Here is a 21,822-nt window from a genome sequence, read left to right as displayed (position 1 = left end):
ATATGTAAAGTGTTTAGAACAGCACCCAGCATATAGTGAGTACGATACGAGTGTTACCTCTGACTGTTAATCATTTAATCAACTGGATGAGGGGAGCATGAGAAGGGGAGGCATCCAGGATGCAGCCCAGGGTTCTGACTTGGTGTCTGGAGGTTTGGTGGGTCCCTAGCCGAGAGGTGAAGCCTAGGTGCAGGGTCAGGCTTTGGAGGGGTTGCCCATAGAACACCCACTGGAGATGCTTATCAGGCGGTTGGATACAGGAGCCGTAGAGGAGGAGAGAAGTCAGAACTGCGGATTTGGGCATTACCCTGATTTCGCGATGCTGGAGCTATGAGGGAGGCTGAGCTCATTAGGGATGAAGAGATGGGAAAAGTACAAGTTCAAGGACGTTCAGACCAGCATGCCACATATGTGGCTACTCCTTGCATGACATCCCATCCCTGTCATTGTGCCTGTTCCTTGTACAGTGCATCCCAAGCAGTCACTTACATGTGGCATTTGCTGGTGCAGCTGGCCTGCGATGAGGCCGCCAGCCTGTGCCAAAGTGCCCCAGGCCCCAGCAGGACCACGGCACAGGGGGCACTAGAGGCAGCGAGGATTCTCAGCGGAACTGGATCGCGTGCTCTTTGAGGGGATGCTGAGCCCTCTCGTTAAAGGCTGAGTACCTTCCTGGCACCTTTGAGATGACTCCAGCAGGAGCAGAAGGCTGCAGCCTGCCTCTGTGTTCAGTGTCACTGTGACCCCTGGGAGAGGGGCTCAGGAGACCCTAAATCCTGGCAAGATGTACCAAACAGGCTACTCTTTATCTCCACATTTTGTACCTTGTCTCCCTCTGGCTGGAGGCCACTAGTTAGGAATGGGAGTGGCTCCTCTGAAGCATCCTAACTGTTCTACTCTGCATGTATATGAGGCCCAGAGCCTTAGACTTCCATGGAAACCTCCGGTTCCACTTTCTTTAGGTACTTAGGTGGAGTTGGGGAGCCTCAAAACAGGCAAGACTATCTGCAAAACAGACTGGATGGTGTAAATGTACTTTGGACACTTCCTCTTCCCCACATCACGTCAGCATCTCACGACAACCCCAGTCACTAAGCTTAAAGTAGGTTCCCTTTCACCAGGCTCTTCTCCAGCAGCAGAAATGCTACTGAAATGCAAGGTGACCCACTTTAGCAGCTGCTGTGTCCAGAAAAGAATTACTTTGACTTGGCAGCACTGGTGAATCCTCAGAGGGTATAGCTGAAAAATCAATGCCAGATGGCTTGCTGCAAATGCTTCTAAAGGGTATGCTTGTCAGATCGCCCTGGAGAGACATGCTGAGCTAACTTGGAGGTGCCACACAGGCCTGGGGCCTCATTAGATGCAGGAGCCCCTCGTGCACCCCCCGAGCCCATAGGCATCACTCCTTCCAAAGAGCAGGCTGATGAAAAATGATGGAAGAGTGGGGCAGGCAGAGCAGTCTCCAGAAGGTCTTCTTTATCTCGGGTCTAGCTGGAGGTAGCTGGGGCAATCCTGAACAGACTGGCTTTTCCAGGAGGTGAAGAGGTAGAAAGCAGCAGCCGCATTTTCTGGAAGCAAATCAGTGTAGAAATTGAGCAGCTCTTGGAAGCACAACCTCTTGCCATTTGGGGGACGGGAACACCTATGTTGGTGTTCCTAATCCCAGGAGGGCAGAACACATGAGCAAGAGGCAGGGCCTGGGAAGGTGACACCGTAAGTGCTGTTGTCCTATGTCAGGTAGTGGCCACGTAGGACCGCATGGAGCTTGTGTGGTTAGGACAGCATTGTCGTAGCAAGCGACCTTCCCAAGGAGGCCGTTCAGCTCCAGAGTCTGCGCAGACAGAATCCTCTCCGAGAGGGATGGTTGAGGCATCTGCTGTGCCTAATATTGAGAAGCTCGGCAGGTATGGTGTTTGCTTGCTGCTCTAGTGCCTTATTCGCTCGGTACTTGTCTCCAGAATCTTCACCGTACATTTATGCACTGGTCCCAGCACTACTGGTGGAGACCTCTGGGCAGTAACTGAGTTGAAGGTAGCTTATGTGATTAAGCTCTCCTGCATCTCTCCATTTCTTCTTTTAGAACAAAAATATTGTTTGTACCTTTGGCATGAATTCCAGGATGGCTCGATTCTCCATCTTGAATGTAAAAGTTAAGGTTGGTAATGTGGCTGACAGGACCTGGACTTCCTTATTAGATTAGGAATGTACTGCCTCGAAAGCTGAGCTTTATTTTTCCCTCCTCAGAAAGTATAGCCCACATCCTGTCAGCAGAGCAGGGCATCGCCCTCTGGGGCTTGGAGGGGGTTGTTGTGTCTAAGCCCGTGTACTGAATCTCCCAGTGGGCCTTTCCTCCACCGGCTGGGCCTGGCTGACCAGGGCATCCTGCCTGTGCAGCAGGGGCAGAGCCTCTGCTCAGTGAGGCTCCTCTTGTTTCTGGGGGGTGAGGTGATGCTGTTTCTCTGCCTAGAGCCTTCCTTTACTGGGCAAAAATGCTCTGGAGAGCTGACCCAGGAACCCCACACGGACAGTGAGCCCACCAGAGTGATTATCTCACAGCCCCTTCTGAGATCCTGACAGGCTCAAGAGATGCAGGTGCAGATGGGGTCCTAGGTGGCAAGGGCACTGCAGTGCTTCACAGTCACTTAAAGAGAATTGTCACAAGCAGGGGGATCAGAGGGACTTCCCCAGCCATGCTGAGACAAGCAGAGAGACGCTGTACCCTCCTCACCAGGGGCGAGCCTACTCAGGAGCTTTACATCTCAGCCACAAATCCCTCTCCAAATGCAAGCCCACGGTATGACTTTTGGGAGCCCTAGGCACTCTTGCCTTTGTGGGCTCCTTCCTCCACAAACAAAGTTAAAAATTATATTTTATGACCACGCTGGCTTAAAGGTGAATATATTAATATTACATCTGAGAATGTTTTCTTTGATTTAAAAGTGCATTTATTTATTCTCTTTTGACATTAAGAGAACCTAACACATTTTCGTGGGCCCTGGAAGAATCGTGGCTCCCACGTACTGCAGCTCTTGGGCCTAGTGATAAGATGGCCTTGTGTGCATATGGGTTCCAGGAAACAGGATGACTGACAATGCCTCAGTATTCCTCAGAGCAGCCCTTTCAAGCACAGCATCTGCTCAGATCTCAAAGCAGGCAAGACCCACTTGCTTCGCAGTAGTTCTTTTAAAAAAAATTCTCCTGGAGGAGCACCCATTGGGAAATGCTGGAGTCAGGAGTGGTGGCAGGTGTGCAGTCCCCCACTGCCCACTGCATCCCAGGGCAGGATAAACACCTGGTGAACACCTCATGTCAGGCTCCAGGAAGGCCCCCAGAGCTTGCACTGTGGCACTTTTCAGCTGCCTGACTTAAGAAGTACTCACCCCACTCCTTGGTGTGAATCGGGACCTAGGGTACAATGCAGTATGACGCAGCAGGACCTTGGCTCTAGCTTTATTCCACCGGCTCAGCAGTCACGGTTGGGTGAGCACCAGCCCCTCTCCTGGTGTGACCAGAGGCCTGGGGTCCAAGATTTGAGGTTGTAGTGATCTGACATGGCACAGGTGAGTGAGTGCCTTAAGCTCTCAGCCCTAGCTGGTTGCCACGGAGCTTTGCAGGGAATCAGTCTTGGACAATTTAACTCTGACCTCTCATTCTATCCCATGACCCCCAAGGGTAGCTGCTATACATCATAGTCCACGCCATCTGCGATCCAGATCATTCCAACCCATCAGGGCTATGAGACTAGTCAGTGGCTTGGCTATCGCGGCAGCCAGGGAGGGGGATGATTAGGAATGGCCAGTGACACCCTCAGAGCCCAGGCGAACACATGTTCACCTGAGTCAGACAGGCAAGACCATTTATCCATACAGAAAGCACAGCCTGGAAGAGCACACTGTCCAGTCCAGTCAATGCCATGTATAGTTAGAGAAATCAACCAGTTCAGTGGCTGCTCTCCCCACTGGTTGGCATGTTTTAACAGTAGTTGTTAAACATGGATGTTTTCGTCCTGCTAGTGTCTGAACACTTTTCCTTTTAATTGCATACCACATCTGTCTTTCTGTTGCAGCTGTGAATTTGGTGAGGAAGGAACTCACATTAAGGCAGCCTTTCTGAGAGCATTGGCATCCTTCCTCCAGAAGCATCCAATTAGAGGAAGGATTAGTAAATCAACCAATCACTCACATACATTTCATTTATAAGAAGTTGGAGTGTCAAGACAGGCTTGAACAAAATGTGCTAGGAATAGGGTATAGTTAGGGAAGCCTTTGTAGGCGCTCTGAGGACTGAAAGCAGTAACGTAACACATAAAGTATGCCGGCATAGATAACTGTCTACATGGGTGCTCTTCTCGGTAATTGGAAAGAAGTAGCAGGTCTTTAAAATCCAGGCCCCTGTCTCCAGACAGCACTTGACCACTAGCATGGTCAATGTCTAGTTCTATTTTCGTGGCTCCGTGAGGGAGAAAAAATTCCTGCAACTTGCCTTTCCCAGCTGTTCAGGTGCTGGTCAGCCCAGGAACTGGTCTTGTGTGGCCTCTCCTTTGTAGAAACGAGGAGGGGTCACGTGGTCATGGCAGTCCCTTCCAGCCCTGACATCGTCTGAGTCTCTGATGACGAATGGCATGGGTATTCAGAGGAGGAGACACCATCAAGATGTATATTAGTCAGGGTTCTCCAGCGAAAGAATCAACACGATGTGTGTTTATATATGGAGAGAAAAATTTATTTTAAAAAAATTGGCTCATGGTATCATGGAAGCTTTAAAGTCCAAAGTCTGTAGGGTAGGCTGTCAGACTTGAGACCCAGGCAAGAGCTGCAGCTCAAATCCAAAGGCAGTCAGCTGGCAGAATTCCTTCTTGCTCAGAGGAGATCAGTCTTTGTTCTATTAAGACCTTCAACTGATTGGATGAGGCCCATCAAACCATGGAGGGTGATCAGCGTTATTTGAAGTCCACCAGTTTAAATATTAATCTTATCCAAAAAAACATCTTCACAAAAACATCAAGAATAGTGTTTGATCGAGTATAATAATGTTTGACCATGGCCCAGCCCAGCTGACACATCAAATTAACCACCACACATGGTCTCTGTACACAGGTAAGATTTAATACCTAGGAACCAAATGCAGTCAGGTTAAGAAGAAGCATTTCAGGAGACAGGGGCAGGAGGGTTGCATGAGGTAGATGGGGTGGAGGCCTTACAAGTGGGTGGTGGGGGACAGAGCTGGAGAGGAAGGCAGAGAGGAATGTGGAGGGCCTGTATTTTTACCCCAAAGACGGTGAACTTGATCCTGTGTCCCCCTTGAGAGATGTGTGATGAAGCTTTGCTCCAGGAGGACCAATGAATAAGAGGCCACTGCAGGGGTCCAACGTGAGTGACAAAGAAGTGAGAAATGTCAGGAATGATGTGAATCCCAGCCACTCAGCAGTAGATTGGTGGGGAGGTGCTGCTGCGAAAGGAAGGGAGGAGCACTGTCTTTACTTAGGTGGTCTCTGATGGGAAATGACCTGTAGGCCTGGGTCCATTTGCACAGGGGTCTGAACCTCAGGTTGCCTGGCTCTAAGAGGCCCAGTGTGAGAGTTGTGCAGGTATTTTCTTGAGCTGAGCAGGACTTGACCACCAGCCACAGTGTCTCCCAGACCAAAGGTTGAGGACTCTTCCTAGCACAGTAATTGTCATCACAGCTTTTCGGGGCAAGCATGTATGTGAGGGCCTGGGGAGGGGCAGGTACAGGAGCGGGTGTTGGAACAGACAAGGTGGAGAGACCAAGAAGAAACACCAGTGTCACTCTGTCTAAATTTTGTCCAAGCAAGATGATTAGGATCCCTGAGTAGATACTTTTGAGAGCAGGAATGTTTAGAAACACTGACTGCAGGTCCTACACAGTCTCCATGGAGACTTGAAGTATGCTCTTCCCATTAAACCTTTATAAAAAATACAGCATTGCCACAATTCATCACAATTCACCAGATGCCCATGATGGCCAGGCTCACTTCTCCTAAACACACACACACACACACACACACACGCACACACACGCACGCACGCACGAGGACTTCGGTATCATCCTTCTTTACAATCCTGAGTTTAACAGTGTTTCATCTTAACTCAGGCTGAGCCAGGCAGCAGAGGGAGAGCCAAACGTGCAGAAGGTTGTGTTCACCTTGCTTAGCGCTGTGTTCAGGAGCAGGATGCACCTGTAAGCTGCTCTGCTTTGCTGCCCGACTCCGGAGGAGCCTGACTGGGGGCAACTTTGGGTTGTAGTTCCACTGAGCACAGTGGGAGACTGTACCCCACGGTGGAGCGGGGCTGGTGGGTGCCCAGCGGGGAGTCTGTACCTTCCTCCCCTCTTTCTGCCCGTGACCTGTCTCCTCCCGCCTCCCCATCAGAGATGGGCGGAAAAGCCCAGCCTTGGACCCGAGGATGACCCTTGCCTGCAGAGACAACCTCCAGAACGGGAACACGAGTGACTCCTCCAGCGGGGAGTCCAGCAGCGGGCAGTGGCCGAAGCGGGCCGCCTCCCCATCCCACGTCCGCTTTGAGGATGAATCAGCCCGCGACGCCGAGTCCCGCTACCTCGAGCGGCTGCAGCAGCGTCAGCGCCAGGTGCTGAGCACCACGCTGCAGCCGGCGGACCAGGGCCCCCTGCGCTCCAAGCCCGACCTGGCCGACTACGTCCACGGGGGCTGCCGGCGCCAGGACGCGGGCGCAGGGTCTCTCCACCCGCTGCTGGGCGGGCTGGAGCCCCGGGGCCTTCCCGTGTCGCCTCCCACTCAGGGCAGCGAGAGGAGGTGCCGAGCCTGCGGCCACTGCATCGCCCCCGACCCGAGGGTCCTCCGGGAGCGCGAAGCCGCCTGCGGGATGGAGGGAGCGATGGTGCAGCCCCGCAGCCCTCGGGGCCTGGGCGGCCCCCTCCGACTCTTCCCTGCCGAGCCCAGACTCCACACCGAGTGGATCCGGGAGACGCACATCGGGGGCCAGGCGCGCCCCGAGGAGGTAGACTCGGCCCTGGACAGCACGGACACCTCCGACAGCTGCAGGACCGACAGTGAGGAGGCCGGGACCTCCCAGCCCAGTAGGGTCCGCGGCAGCAGCCCCCGTCTGCGGGCCTCCAGGCCTCGGGGAGGCCACAGGTGGTTCCAAAAGGCTGAAATGGGGCCACTCCGGAGCCCCCAGGCCCCGCACTACCTGCCTGGGCTGGAGCTAGTGGAGGTGTTGGATGAGGTGACAGAAGGCATGGGACAGACGCCTGAGGGGACTTTGCTCCCCAGAGAAGATGCTTTCTCTAAGCCTCTTGTCCAGGACTCTAAGAGGGTTTCCCTGGGGTCCCAGCCTGGACCAGGGCTGGAAAATCACTGGGCTCAGCCCGTGGATTCCCGGACAGCCTATGCCATCGCCTCTTCCGTGAAGGTGGGCTCCTCGGGGCCAGGCAGACAAGCCCAGGCTGTAGACAGCCAAGAGTCTCTGGGAACTGACTCCCCGAATCAGAGCCACACAGAGCCCTCTGCCCCCCACCAGGCCCAGCAGCCAACCGCTTCCCTCTCCCCTGAAGGCTGGGTGCCGACCCCTCCCTCTTCAAAGAAAACCACCTCCCCTGTGTCTCACAGGAAGGCAGCCCTGGCTGGACTTCGCAGGCCGGGTGACCAGGGAGAGCCTATGGACACCTCCGTGCCTTCTTCCAGAAGCGTAGTTCCCAGGGCCTGTGAGCTCACCCGGCCGCAGCCCCAGCCCCGCAGCCCCTGTGTCACGCACCCCCTGCGGGCCCCGTCCACCGGTCACTGCAACGACAGCACGCCCCAGGGGCTGCAGGAGCCCTGGGGAGGAACCATCCTCGCGGGCAGTGGGGAGAAGGGCACCTACAGCCAGAAGCCTGCAGTGCCGCCGGAGGACCACGGAGATGGTAAGGGACTCCCCTGGGGCTAGGGCGGCCCTAGACCAGAGGCCACAGGCTGGGTCTGTGGCCCACCAGGCACTCCGAGTCTTCACTTACTGTTCATCTTCATAGATGACACACCCAGGCACCGTTCCTATAGCAGCCCCGAGGAGCCCCCAGAGCCGCGGCGAATGTTGGGGAAGCTGGCGGGGTCCGTGGGCTGGTACAGGATTCCACATCAGCCTGGAGGCGGATTAGCCGGCTCACCCTGGGGGCGGCGGTAGTGGGAGCCCTGAGGTGTGTACAGGAGCTCCAAGCTCTGTGGCTGCCAGAGGCCTGGGCTTTAAGGGAATTTTGCTACCGACAGAGCAGGAAGAAGCAGCAGCTCCAGGACTTACTAAGAGCAGCAAACGCCAAATAATCACACGGCTAAGGTCCTTCTGCTTGAAGGTCGTCCTTTCATTCATTCATTCAGTATTGACTGAACACCTGCTACAGGCCAGGCGCCATCCTAGGCCCTGTGGGGGATGCATAAATGAAGTAATTCAGCAGGAATCCAGCCCTCGAGGCCTCCTCCATGTGGCGAAGCAGATGTGCCGTCCGGGTACCCTGTGGGCAGAGCTCCTACAAACAGTGCTGGGATCGTTCTCTGGTGCCCGAGCCCTCCTAGATCCCCGAGCCTGCTGGGCAGGCTGTTAGGTTTCATCAGCAAAGGCTGCTGAAGGATAGAGGGTATCACCTCTGCCCTTGGAAGGGGTCCTTATATGGGCAAATCCTGAGCACTGGCGGCCCTTGGGCTGTGATCCCCAATGTTGTGATCTGTGGTGAGCAGCTCAGCCGCTCACTCTTAGGCAGAGATAACAGGCCCGACGTACACAGCCTTGCCTTCCCGTGCCCGCGGCTCTGGCAGCCCTGGGGCTGTGATGGCTCGGGGGGGTGGGGGGGGGACCAGGGCTTGGAAACAGAGTGGAGGAGAAGAGGGCAGAGAGGTGACGGCCTCACTGACCTTATTGCGAACGTGGATGCCGAGCGCCCCCCTGCCCTGCCCCGGGTGTGCCGGCCACACGCTCCACTACACGCGGGGAGCACACACTCTCCCTCTCCCTCCCTTGCTCACACGAACCTTGAGGAAGCAGGCCCCACCCTGAGCTCCCGCCTGCCCTGTGCTGAGGTGTGGTTTTCTTCTGTCGGGCAGGCTCTGGGCTGGCTGCTGGCTGCCCCTACCCACTTCCTACGGGGCGTTTATTCTGAGAGCTGCAGACCTTTCTGGGCAGCCTGGCCTTCACCTGCTCGAGACCTGGAGCAGAGGGCCAGGTGAGGCTCCTCCTCTCATTAGCCAGGAGGTCCTGGGCTCCTCCTCTGTAACCTGAGAAGAATGATAGGACCCATCTAGGAACCCATGAAATAGTCTCTGTAGGGCATTTAACTCATTGTCTAGAACTTCACACGTGCTCCAAAAACGGTGGCTATCGTTTAGCTGTTAGATGTCACAGCCAGCAAGTTTGCGGCTTTTGTCCCAGGAATACAAAATCCGCCCCCCACCCCAACTATCTCTTGATATAGGAGGGACACGGCTTATCACAAGCAGCCCTTCATTTCACAGATGTTTATTTCTCATCTGCTGTGCACGAGGTGCTGTGCTGGGGGTGATGGGGTTCAGCAGGAAATAATACCCCTCCCTGCTTGGCGTGTGTCTCACCACTGCCTCCACTGCTCTCGTGGGGCTCCCACTTCTCTCCATCTTCCTCTGGCTCTCCTGCCTTTGTCGTTGGGTTGGGAACGACTGCCCCCTGCCCATGACCCATGGGGATGGATCAGTGACACAGGAGGGATGCTGTGGCTGTTGCAGGAGGACTCCAGGGCTGTCTCGCCTCAGCAGCTGTTGGCACCATCAGCTCCATGGGCATCACCTTCTCCCCGGCCTCAGAGGAGACAGAGTCCGGCCAGGAACCAGAGGGCGGCCTGCAGAGGACAGAGCCAAGTTCTGTAGGGCATGTGTCATCCCGGTGAGTGACAGGAGCAACAGCCCTGATGCAGGAGGTGGGGGATTAGGGCGCTGGCTGGGGAAGGAGACCCCCTGGAGTGGCAGCGTGATAAGCTGACTACTCCCCATCCTTGGGGGACTCCTAGGCTAGGTGCAAGCGTGGCACCCCAGCACTCCTTTGCCAGCCCCGTTCAGTCTAGTGTATGTGGTTATTCGCTCGTACTTTCATTGAAAGGTCTGAAGGTCCAGGCACTGTGCTAGGCACAGCTGTGCAGACAGTCCCAGCCCTCGAGGTGCACCCAGGATGGGCTCTCCGTCTGAGAGGACTTGCTCCTGACTCTGGGCTGGGAAACAGCCCGGCACTCATGTTTCCATGCTCTCCTCCAGCACTGAGGCTCTGAGTCCTTGCTCTGGGGCCTCAGAGCCTTGGTGAGCTGGTCCTCTGGCCGGGCCTTCTCTTCTCCACTACGCACCATTCCTGGTGACATGTAGCCCAAAGCTTCACATGCCACTGAAGCCAGATCTCCAGCCCCGTGTGCTCCCCAGAACTCCAGATTCGTGTATCCAGCTCCCCCAACATCTCCACTGGGATGCCTGAAAGGCCTAGTGGAAGTCTCAATCACTCTCGACAAAAGCTGCTTCCCCGGGTCCTCCTCCCGGCAAACACACAGCACATGGCCATCCACACAGGTGGCTCCTGCAGCCACCTGGACGGCATTTCTCCTGGTCTCAGTGCATTCCTTCTTCCTGTACAAATCTAATGGTCCCTACCTGCTCTCTGCCTTCCCTCTCGCCCCTGCAGTTCCTTCTCCGCAGTCCAAGGTATCTTTTTAAAACCTTAATTAAATGGTGTCATTTCTCCTGCTGAAACCCCCCAGTGGTTTTTCCTCTCATTTGGAGTAGAATTCAAACCCCTTACCTTGGCTTATAGCACTCAGTGTAATCCGGCCTCGGCCCACCTGTCTGACCCCATCTGACCCCTCTTTCCCCCCTTGCTCATTATGTTGGAAGTCCTGTGGACCTGGCCCCATTATGTCCTTGAACCCACCACACACTGAGTCTCTTCCTGCCCAGAGCTGTGACTCCAGCTGCTCCCTTGCCCTGGAATTCTCACCTGCGGGCTCGACAGGACTGGCTCCTTGCTGCCGTTCAGCCCTCGGTTTAAATGTCATCTTCTCAGAGAGGCCTTCCCCGGCCACCGTGTCACTCTCCACTTCACCCTGTTGATCGGTTGCTGGTGGGTTTTCTCCTTTGTTTACTACTCTGTTGTTTGTAAGCTCCCGAGAGTAAGGGTCTTGCCTGTCATGTTTATCACATACCCCAGTGATCTGCCAAGAAGAGGCCTAGAAGAGGTTCTGAAGAAATATTGAATGGACGGACGATTGAGTGAACCCACAGTTGAGTGTTGACACCAGGGGTCTCGTCTGAGCTTCTCCCTAAAGTCTACCCAAGCAGAGCATCCTTCAGAAAACCGCGCGGCCTTCCTTTCTGCAGCCTGGCTGTCACTTCATCGTGAGGCAGTGGTGTGGGCCCATCTGGGGCACACAGGATGGGCCCTTGCCTCCTCCAGCCCTCTCCCACCCACCTCATGTCCATCTTTGCGTTTCAGAGCATTGCCAGGGGTCAGTGTGGGACCCAGCCTGCCCTCAGCTGCCCCTTCTGACAAGAACAAGAAAAGCAGTGGCAGCATCTCCTCCACCCTGGGGCTGAAAAAGTTCTTCTTGGCCCTGACAAGTCAGGGCACAAGGCCCAAGCTGGGCAAGTCCCGCAGCTACAGTGTGGAGCAGCTGCAGCCCCCTGCGCCCAGCCCGGCTTCACACACCAGCGCCCCCAAAATGAAGAGAGCCCCATCGTTACAATCCCTGCATCCGGTGAGTCCCAAGGGCCCAGCCGAGGGGTGTGTGAGGCCAGTGGGGGTGTAGCCACCATTGGAATGAAAGGTGGAAGGAGGAAAGAAGTGCTGCGGGTGCTGCCCAAGGAGTCCCAGGTGGAGAAAGGGAAGCTACTGGCGTTCCCACCGTCCATCCGTGAGACATGGATTCCCTGCACACAGTGGGAGTGGGCAGCACCCAAGCTTCTGTCCTTCCACCCCGCTGCCCGAGCCTGGGCTCATCCTAGACCCCCGCCCTCACTCTGCCACCTCTGCCCAGTCCTGGTGTCGACTGCCTGATCGTTTTGGAACCTTTTCCATGGCCACAGCCACTCTTTAGTCTAGCACAGATCACTTCCCACCTGGACCACCTCAACGGCCTCCTGGCGAGCATCCCTGCCCCGTCTTTCTCCATGTGGTTTTCAGAGCGGTCCTTCTAGTGTGCAAATCTGGCCTTGCCATCCCCTCGTTGAACACCTGCTGTTGGTCCCTTATCACCCCCAGGATAAAGTTCAGGTCACTCGACATTGCCAAAGGGTTTCTGTGATCTGACTGCGTTCATCTCATCACTCTCCTAACACTTGACCCCATTTATCCTTGACTTTGCAGTTCTGTAATCAGGCCACACAGTCTGACTTTGAACCTTCACCGGAAATGCTTTTCTCTACCTGCTAATGTCTGCTCCTCCATCAACACTGAAGGCACTGCCTTCTCCAGGAAGCCACTTCCAGTCCCTCCTTGGGCTGAGCTGGGCACCTCTGCTCTGTCTTCCCTTCTCATCCTGTGCTTCCCTCCTTCACGGGACTTGTCACATAGTATTTTAACTTTTCTCTGTGTCCCCTCAGTGGAATGTGATTCCCTGCGGAGACACTACTTGATCTTTGTATTCCAAATATTTAGTATGATGATTAGTATGGTAGACATACTCAATACACAGTGAATGAATGAGTGAGTGAGTGAGTGAGTGAATGCAGGGCCGCCTGCTAAAGTCCCCCCTCCCACGTGCTAGAGGATAAACCAACAGCAAACCAACAGTAGCACCTAACTCTCAGCTATGTCTCTGGAAGTGCTGTTCTAATCCAGGTGTTTCCAGGTATTATGTCTATTCTTCTCTTCGCTGCTCCCTCCCCTGGGCAGAACGAAGCAGGCGATTGCAGTTTGGGGCACTGGAGGCTTTCATTTTTCAGGCTGAAGCAGGGAAGAGAACGCAGGCTGAATGAAAATTCCATTGGTTGTCTTGCACCTCGTACAGAATAAATATTTGCTGGATGAATGAATGGAAGACAAAGAAACAAAAGCAAAGCCATCTCAAGCTGGGGACAAAAGCCTAGAGTGGCATTGTGCTCCAGGAATTTGCTGCTTTTCTCATGAAGTTAGATTTGTCCCCAGTGTGTCTGAGCCGTGGTGCCAGGATGTATGGCCATCAAAGCTTCAATCTCTGTAAGCCCAAGGGAAATGACAGCCCATTAGTGTAGGAGAGGGGTTATGGGCAATGTAAGCCAAGTGGGCAAAGTTAGGAAGTAAGCTGGCCAAGAAAGAGTGGGAGCAAGTGCCAGGAGGACTGCGCAGCAGAAAGAATTGTTCAAGAACTGAAAAAAGAACATGAAAGAAGACTCCATCGCAGCCTGGTGTGTTCATGACACGTCTCAGGGTGAACACCTTCCTGTTAGACTGTTGTATTGACAGGTGTGTGTGGTGAGAGGGTGGATGGCTGCTGCCCTGGCTTGGTTTTCCTTTTGCCCTTCTGAGTGGGCAGTGAGCACCTTCGCCACGTGGGCTGCTCCCACATCCTCTAGTGGCTATGGCTCTTTGACCTTTGCACCTGCATCTGGAAGGCTCCTCCCTCCTCCCCTCCCCCGTTTCCCTGGGGAATGCCTGCTTATCTTTCCATTCTGAGTTGACTTCTCCCAGGAGGCCCTCCGGAGCCCTGAGGCAAGGTCAGGGCCCCCTCTTAAGCTTCTTGATAATACATCTTCCTGAGAGCAGGGATTTCCAGTGTGACAAATAATGTGTGCGGTATTTGTTTAAAAGTCGGCCTCTTCCTGCCTCCCACCCTCACCCTTGGAATAGCCTCCTCACTGGGTCAGTTTCTAGAACACAGATCTGACCTTGTAACTCTTCTGATTAACATCACTCAGTGGCTCCTCATCAGGTCAAATAAGGTCCTTCCGGGTGTGGCCCCTTGGCTCCAGCCTGTCTCCCATCACCTCTGCAGCCCAGCCACCTAGACCATGAGTATGTTCCAGAACATCCGTGCTTTCTCCCATCTCTCTCTGTCTGCATCTGCTATTTCTTCTGCCTAGAACTCCCCACCTCCGTCTTCACCTGGAGAGCTCATGCTTCAGGCCCCGCCCAGGCGTCAGCTCCTCCAGTGCCCTGGAGCCTCCTGAGCTGAGTCTGTCTCTGCTTCCCTGCACAGCGTTGTCCGTGCTTCTAGCCTCACACTTACAACATGCATTTAGGGCTTTTGACCTGTCCATGCTCACCTCACCCCCACCATGGTGCGAACTCCTTGAGGGACTTTCGTCTTGTCCATCTTTTTAATGCACAGCGTTTTAAGGTGCATACTTGATAAAATTTTTAACGTCAGCAATCATAAAAGGGATACTAAAGAATCACAAACTAAGATTTTAATTCTACAATTGTGTTTATTATTCTGTGATTGATTTCACCCTTTTTTCATAATCAAGGAAAAAATTAGATTTTCTTAATAAGTGAGATAATTAGCATTACCCTATTCAGTTTTTATTTCGGCCCCCAATTTTTTTTACTTTGAAGCTTCAAAACGCCTACATAGGCCCATCTCCTTAAGTAAGTTATGGTTATTCCTGTTAAGCACTTTGAAGTAATAACAAAAGCTTATGCCATTACTTTCTTAGCAGGCTCTCAGGTTCATGGTTGGGGTCCCCTCTCTGTCAAGCCCTTGCCAGGTGGCTTTTCTCACCTGCAATATTGGGCCTTTCCCACTAGGTGTCACCCTCTCGCCAACGTTGGAAAGCTGCCTCTTTTCAGAACCTCCATTCTCTGCTGAGTGGCAAGGTGGACCGGTCCAACCTCTACCTGGTAGGGGAGCCAGGGCATCACAATGCAGCTGACAGGTAAGAGTGGGCAAGTGGTTTGGAGCGTAAACCCAGGGCATGGACAGTGGAGTTATATGCTTAACTCCTTCCTGCCTTAGCAGCACGGCCCGAGGGGGGTCCCTTTAAAAGAGAAAGTGAGGCCGACTACCTGTGCCTCAGTTGCCTCAGGGGTCTTGGAGCCCATTCCTCGGTGCCCTTGTCCTGTGCAACTGGACAGGGGTTGGGGTTTCTGTAGAGTTGGAAGGTTTGATTCCTCCGTCCCTCTACATTTTGAAATCAGAATGTTCAGGGAGCTTCCTTAGCCCAGCTAAAGATCTTCCTGGAGATCCAGAGACATGGCCCCCAAAGAGGCCCTCGCCCTGTGACCCTGCCTAGAGAAATCCACCCTCTCTGATAAGACCTGCTAGGCTAGCTGCTCTTACCCGGGGCTCCATGGAGGAACTTCAGGGGGTCCATTAACTCCTGGAAGTTTTATGTAGAATTAAAGCTTTCAGCAGATTCTCAAGAGAGATCTCTGCACCTAAAAAGGTGAACAACCACTGCTCTTGGGGGAGGGGCTTCTGGGTCTGCAGCGGGCTCTGCGGAGCCTCAGACAGCTGTGGGAACCCGCCAGGCTCAGCCCTGGCTCGTGGCATCCGCCATCTTTCAGCCAGGGAGGGGCTGGGCCCCAGTGCTGGCTCTCTTTGCCCTCACTCGCCTCCGGCCCCTCACAGGCCAGCCAAGGCACCGCCCCGGCCCTCCCTCAGCGTGGAGGACGTGAGTGCCCCGGGCCTGGCTCGCGCTGTGGGCCGCATGGTGGAGGTGTTCCCGGACGGCACGAGCCAGCTGCAGCTACAGCGCTCCCCGGAGGGCACTTTCGGCTTCTGTGTGGCCTCTGGGAACGGACGCCGGGACTCAGGTAGGCCCGCCCCCGCCCTTTTCTGGCTCCACAGCCCTGGGGCCCTGGCAAATCACTGCAGTGCCTTCTGGCTGTGGTCATTTTCGTTTCCTGTCTTTGGCTGAACGATGAGTGAGCTCTGGACTCAGAGCGCCTCTCAGAGAAAGGACTGGAATTCTCCCCTCAAGGGGGTAGAGGTGGCAGGCTTGCTCCGCTGTCCCTCTGTCCATCCTGAAATCAGAATCTTAATGCCATCTTGTCACTGGAGAGCCTGAGGGAGGTTGTTCGTGCTGGCTGCTTCCCTGGATCCCTTGGGTGTGGCTGGTGTGTTTAACTGGTTCCCTTTCTCTAGCTGTGGAGTGTGTCTGGGCACGTGGACCGAGGACCGTGCCTGCCTGTCTGTGCGTCCAGGCCCCTCCCTCAGGGCTGGCTCCTGCCGGGTATGTTCACATGTATCCTGGCTCCAGGCCCCTGGCTGGGCGGCCTGCTGGGTCTTGATTCATTACCGGCAGGATCAGGGAGGGGCTCTATACATCCTTCTGCACTCTGGCCAGCTCTCAGCCCTGCCCCATGAATCTTTCAGGGCAAAATGACTTCCCCAGGCCTTTCCCCAAGGTCTGTGGGTCAGAATCCATCACAGGGCAAGGGACCTTGACATATATTTCTCAGATGAGATGAGGAAGGAAGGAAGACAGACATGCAGGAGTGGGAAGGAGAGGAGAGTGAGGAGGAAGAAAGGGAGAGACAGACACAGAAAGACACGCGCAAAGCTGCCCTGGCTGGGCTGTGCCACGGAGGGTTTAGTCCTCTGCTTTGACCTCCTAGGTCAAGATGATTTAGCTGGCTGAAATCTGCCTGCTGCCAGACTTGCAGAACACAGCGAGTTCTTGCGTATGTTCCATCAGTCCTTTTTCAACAATATACGTGAGCACCTCCTAGGTGGTTGTAGATACTGGGGATAGAGTAGTAAATGGAACAGACAAAATCCTCATTCTCAGGAGTGCACGTTCTCATGAGGGAGCTAGACTGTATCTACAAATATATATATATATATATATATATATATATATATATACACACATACATATATACACACACACATATGTTTATTTATATTTATTTATATATTTTATATATACATATAATGTGTTATATGTATGTCAGATGGCGAAGAGTACTAAGAAACAAACACAAATAAAGCAGGATAAGGCCCAAGGGCAGTGAGTATGGGAGTACCGGTGGGGCAGCTTTTCTGAGAAGAGACCCCTGAGCAGACAGACAGTGGAGTGAAGTGAGGGTGGGCGATGTGGTGTCTGGGGAAGTGCGTTCCAGGCAGAGGGAACAGCCAGTGCGAGGCCCTGAGGGCTGGGAATGAGCTTGGCCTGTGGGAGGAACTGCAAGGAGGTCAAGCTGGACAGAGGGGTGAAGGGGAGAGACTGAGCTGAGGGCAGAAAGGTGGGGAGACAGCTGAGCCCAGAAATGGGGGAGAGAGACTGAGCTGAGGTCGGAAGGGGCTTTCTTGCCAGTGAGACAGGAGCCGCCAGGCGCTTGGAGCAGGGACTGGCGTGCTCTGATTGAACACTTTAACAGGCTCACTGGCTGCTGTGTTGAGAACAGACCCTAGTGGGGTGACGGTGGAGCCAGGGAGACCAGTTTTAGGGCTATTTCAACAGTCCAGGGAAGACATGGTGGTGGCGGCTTAGACTGGGGTGGCTGTGGAGGTGGTGAGAAGTGGCCGGGGTCTGGTTGACTTGAAGGTAGTTCTGACTGTTGGCTGATGGAGTTTACATGAGTGCGAGAGGAAGGGAGGATGAGTTTCTCCCCACTCTGGCCCTCAGGAGGGCGCCTGTCTCTCCTCACAGGGAGATGGCCGTTGTGAGCATATGTTGACCATTGCAAAGTGCTCCACAGCCTGTTAGCCACTCTGCCCGTTCCTGCAGCTTCCTCTCTCCTTCGGTGAGGGAGACAGGCTCTCCCAGAGAGGCAGCATACAGGCATAGCTGGACGACAGCGTGGTTTGTACTCCAGCGCCTCCGCTGGCTGTGTGACCTTGAGCAGGTTACTTACCCACTCTGAGCCTCGGGTCTCTAATTTGTAAAATGAAGCTAATGAAACCCTACCTGGAAGAGTCATAAGGAGCATTCACTGAGGTATATGGGAAAGTGCCTGGCCCATTTCATCCCCTCCCTCTTCAGAAAAAGAATGTGTATTGCGGGAGTAGAACTCCAGACGGGGGCAGACATGATCTGCGTCATCTGTCAATGTGAGATCATACCCAACTGGCCATTCTACTATGCCCCCCATCCTCCCCAAAAGTCCCTTTAGGCCCCTTTGCAGGCAGTGGGACCCCCTCCCCCCCTCCCCTGTCATAGACTGCTGATGGGCAGGGGTCTCTAATGACCAAGAGCTTCCTGGGCTCTGGCCGGGCCCGCTCCCCAGGATGCCCCTCACCTAGTTGGTGCAGGCTCTTCCCTGTCCTGCCCAGCTGGTGCCCTGCTCCTGCCGCTGCAGTTGGCTGCTGGATGTCACGCAGAGCTCCCCTCACACGTGGAACATGACTGGTGCTGGTGCCTCCTTGCCACAGGCCATGCTCCAGCAGCCAAGGGTCACTTCTCCTGGGCCTCAGAGGGGCCATGAGCTGGGGCGGGTTTGCATTCCTCACTAAAACATCAAGATGCTGGTGTTACTTGCTGGCTATCACATCTGATTCTGTACAGGCATGTGAGAACAGCAGGCTTCGCCTTCTGCTTCTAATTGAGTACAACACAGAGATCATACATCCTTAACAAAGGCCGTTTCCAGCAGACGGTAAATGCCTACGATAGCAGTCTTTCTGTCATATTTGTGTCGTGACTTTCAGTTGTGAAACCTACCCCAGGCATGACAGCAGTGTCTGGGCCTCCAGCTGCGTTCTTTTGGGTTTTCTCATCACTCCCGACTGGCATGTTCTGCGGTACAGCAGCCGTTTCTGCCGGCTCTACCCCTGCCCTCCTTACCTGCCTCTCCCCATGCCACCAACATGCAGACAGGGCAGACAAGCTGTTAAAGAACCCAGAAAGAAGAGGGAAAGGATAGGGCAAGGGCTGAGAGAAAAGCCCTGTGCAGCCAAGATGGCAGACAGACCTTGTCAGGAGGGAGCCGGCCTTGCAGGAAGGGCTCAGCTCTGCCAAGAAGCACTGAGAGGCCGTTCCGCAGGTCAGACAGGGAGAAGGAGTATGTCAACAGATCGGATTTGCGACAGCCAGAGCTGCAAACCTTCAGGTGCCTTAGAGGAGGTTTCCATGCACTTTCAAACCCGAATTGCAGAGGGTGGGCTCTGAAAAGCTTGACTTCTATTGGGGCCAGAATCTCCTGCAGGGCTGAGCGGACCAGAAGATGACCTTCCACTCGTCCAAGACATCTTAAAAGGCTTCCAGCTGGAGACTGGGGGACCAGACGAGATGCTCTTTCAGGTCCCTTCTAAGGAAGCTGATTTTAGGAAGAGGAAGCAGGGAGTCAGGGATGGGCAGCTGCTTAATGTTTCTAATCAGCCAGCCAAGTCCAGGCTGGGGAGCAGCGAGGGTGCTTAAGGCAACGCTAACCTGAGTGAGTCCTGCAGGGGCTGTCGCGGCATAGGGTCCCCACCCTGCAGTCCTCCTGTGGAAGGGCCTGAGCTCTGCACACCTGTGCTCGCTCAGTGCGTCCGGGTGGAGGGCACCCAGCTTTCCCTGGAAGAGCCTGTGCTCCCTTACTGTCAGGTGGAAGCAGCTGATGGAGAGTTTGAAAGGTTTTCAGCAGAAGTTGAGGCAAGAGGGGCTCCCTCAGCTGGACCATCCTGCACTGTGTAGCGAGGGAGCCCAGCCCAGCTCGAGGCTTCCAGAACCTTCCAGAGCCTGCTCCACTGAGTTCCTCAAATTGAACCCCAGGAAAGGAGAAGCAGGTTCTTCCCAGGCTCACCCTACCTTAGAGACCCAGGGAATGGTCCCAGCCAGGTGGGGCCTCTTGAGGTCACTGAGGGGAGAGAGTATGTGTGAAGAAGGGAAAAGTGAGCCACGATGACTTTAAACACGCAGCAAGAATTTCTGTGTTTCCTGGGCTTTTGCCCAGAAGCCTCTGAATCCTAAGTAAGGAACTGTATCCGAGGAAGACTGAGGCCAGGGCTAGTCCCAGACAATCCTGTGAAGCAAACCAGGTTTGGATTCGACCTCAGCCACGTTCGCTACTCCAGTGATACCATCCACCCCCCAGCTACTTGAGGGCAGCAGCTGGGTCTTATTTGTGAATCCCACCTAGCAGGGTGCCAGGCATGTAGTAGGTCTTTGTCTCAATTTTTCAACATTTTCCTCCCTATTTTACAATCAAAGCTTATCCCAGAAAAAGATAAGATTAGCTCATTCACACTGGGGTATACATGAATAATAACAGCTTAAAGCATTATTTGTATTAGGAGAATTTTAAAAGAGGAGACAGAGAAATGAAGTTATACCATGGAGGTGGGCACACTATCTATTTATAAGGCCAGTTGCGGTTGTGAAGTGGAACAATGAGGGAGAGTGTGTGTGTGCGTGTGTGCGTGTGTGTGTGTAGTGCCCTGTATGAGCACCTGCCCCCCCTCCACCCCAAACAGCACCCACCTGAGCCTTCCACAGAGCTGCATGTCCTTGATTTGGATTGCCTGTGTCAGTTCTCCTGTTCTCCTTTGCAGGGCTCTACGTGCAGGAGATGGCTGATGAGAGGACGGCCAAGCTGTACTCGGGGCTGCTGGGAGTGGGGGATGAGATCCTCGAGGTGAACGGGGCCAAGGTTGCAGGGCTGGGCTTGGCTCACATTAGGGAGCTCCTGGCCCACTCGGAGAGCTTGTCGATCCGTGTGCTGAGGCAGAGGCCTGTCCCACGGTGACCCAGAGGTGCCTTTGCCCTCACCGTCACCCCCTTGGAAACTCTGAGCCGCCCCAGGGGTGGCTGGGAATGCACTACATAAAGCTGCTTTGTCTACTGAAAATGAACATGGTGGCTCGTAACCCCTTGGGCCTCGGCAGGGCTTCTGTGACTGACCACTTTAGCAGAGGGAAGGAGCCTGTTTGTGTATGTTGTCTGAGGATGTTAATTTATGCAGAACCGGGAAAAAGATATGGGTCTTCCGCCCTGACCAGGCCTGAGGTGTTGTCAACATCTTCCTGCACCTTTGTTGGCAGGGGGAGGAGAGAGATTCAGTGGGTCCTTCGGTCGGTCCCTGAGCATCGCCTTACCCCCAGGTCCCATCCCACACTGTCAAGGGCTCCCCCAGCCCCTCCCACTCCAGAGCCAAAGAAAGTACTCGGCCATATTGGCCTTGAGCCTGCCTTTTTCAGTCTCATTTCTCCCAGCTCCCATTCGACACCTTTGCTTTTTTTTCCAGAAATGAACAAAGTGTCCTGGAGTAACAGCCTTACAGCCATTGACCATATATTCCAAACCCAAAATTAGCACATGTGGTCTGGTGGGAGAACATCTGGGAGATGTTATCTGGTAGTCAGAATATTAGGAAGTTCTGGGAAATCTTTGTGATATAAGGTTGAAGGAACAAAATGAAACCGAGACCAATTTCAGGGAAGTGCAGCTGTGGCCAGTGGGACCGGCCAGACCAGCCCTGCCCCCCACCACAGCCTGGCCATGAGGACCTCTGTCTTGCTTCTCCTGTGACCTTGGACACGGGCTGCAGCTGGTGCCAAGCTGTCCCCAGCCACAAGCTCTCTGCCCAGACTCCCTGAGGGCAGCTGTAGGTGGGCCGCTGGCAGGGAGATGGCAGGGCACGAGCAGCGGGATGGGCTGTCCTGCCTGGGCGTGTCCACTGCCCAAAGGGTTGGGACTCTCTGGGAGTAGGTGGCTGTGTGTCAGTCTTAAATTATTAAAGAACAACGCTGAAACTTACCCTACTCTGAATTGCTAAATTCTGGGCTGGATGCTCACTTGACCTTCACTAGCCTGGCAGGGGCCTGGGGTGGAGGAGGGGGACGGGAGGGGGAGGGAGGAAACAAGCACAGCAGTGAGCAGTGTTGGCATGCCAGAGGGGGAGGGCTGGGGAGGCCCCTGGGGTTGGGGTGACGCCAGGGTTGAGGCGGAAGCCTGCAGAGACCATCCTTTGGCTGGTGGAGGAGCCTTGGGCAAGGTGCATTTTGGAGCAG

The 21,822-nt window shown here is 54.4% G+C and overlaps 1 protein-coding gene across 1 annotated transcript in view; it reads left to right on the top strand.

Moving 5' to 3' along the window:
* The window catches only part of KIAA1614, a gene marked incomplete at both ends in the record, with an annotated part of 35,177 nt that extends 14,619 nt beyond the window's left edge, over positions 1 to 20,558 (top strand). Inside the window, 6 exons of the mRNA XM_082832792.1 lie at positions 6,386 to 7,896; positions 9,719 to 9,875; positions 11,463 to 11,724; positions 14,694 to 14,821; positions 15,517 to 15,701; positions 20,365 to 20,558. Coding sequence (XP_082688918.1) covers positions 6,386 to 7,896; positions 9,719 to 9,875; positions 11,463 to 11,724; positions 14,694 to 14,821; positions 15,517 to 15,701; positions 20,365 to 20,558 — 2,437 coding nt within the window. The remainder of the gene's footprint in view (positions 1 to 6,385; positions 7,897 to 9,718; positions 9,876 to 11,462; positions 11,725 to 14,693; positions 14,822 to 15,516; positions 15,702 to 20,364) is intronic.
* Positions 20,559 to 21,822: the final 1,264 nt, after the last annotated feature.

This window comes from Leucopleurus acutus, assembly GCF_964270905.1.
Source record: "Leucopleurus acutus genome assembly, chromosome: 2".
In the NCBI taxonomy this organism is placed as follows: domain Eukaryota; kingdom Metazoa; phylum Chordata; class Mammalia; order Artiodactyla; family Delphinidae; genus Leucopleurus; species Leucopleurus acutus.
This window is presented reverse-complemented; position numbering and strand designations above follow the sequence as displayed.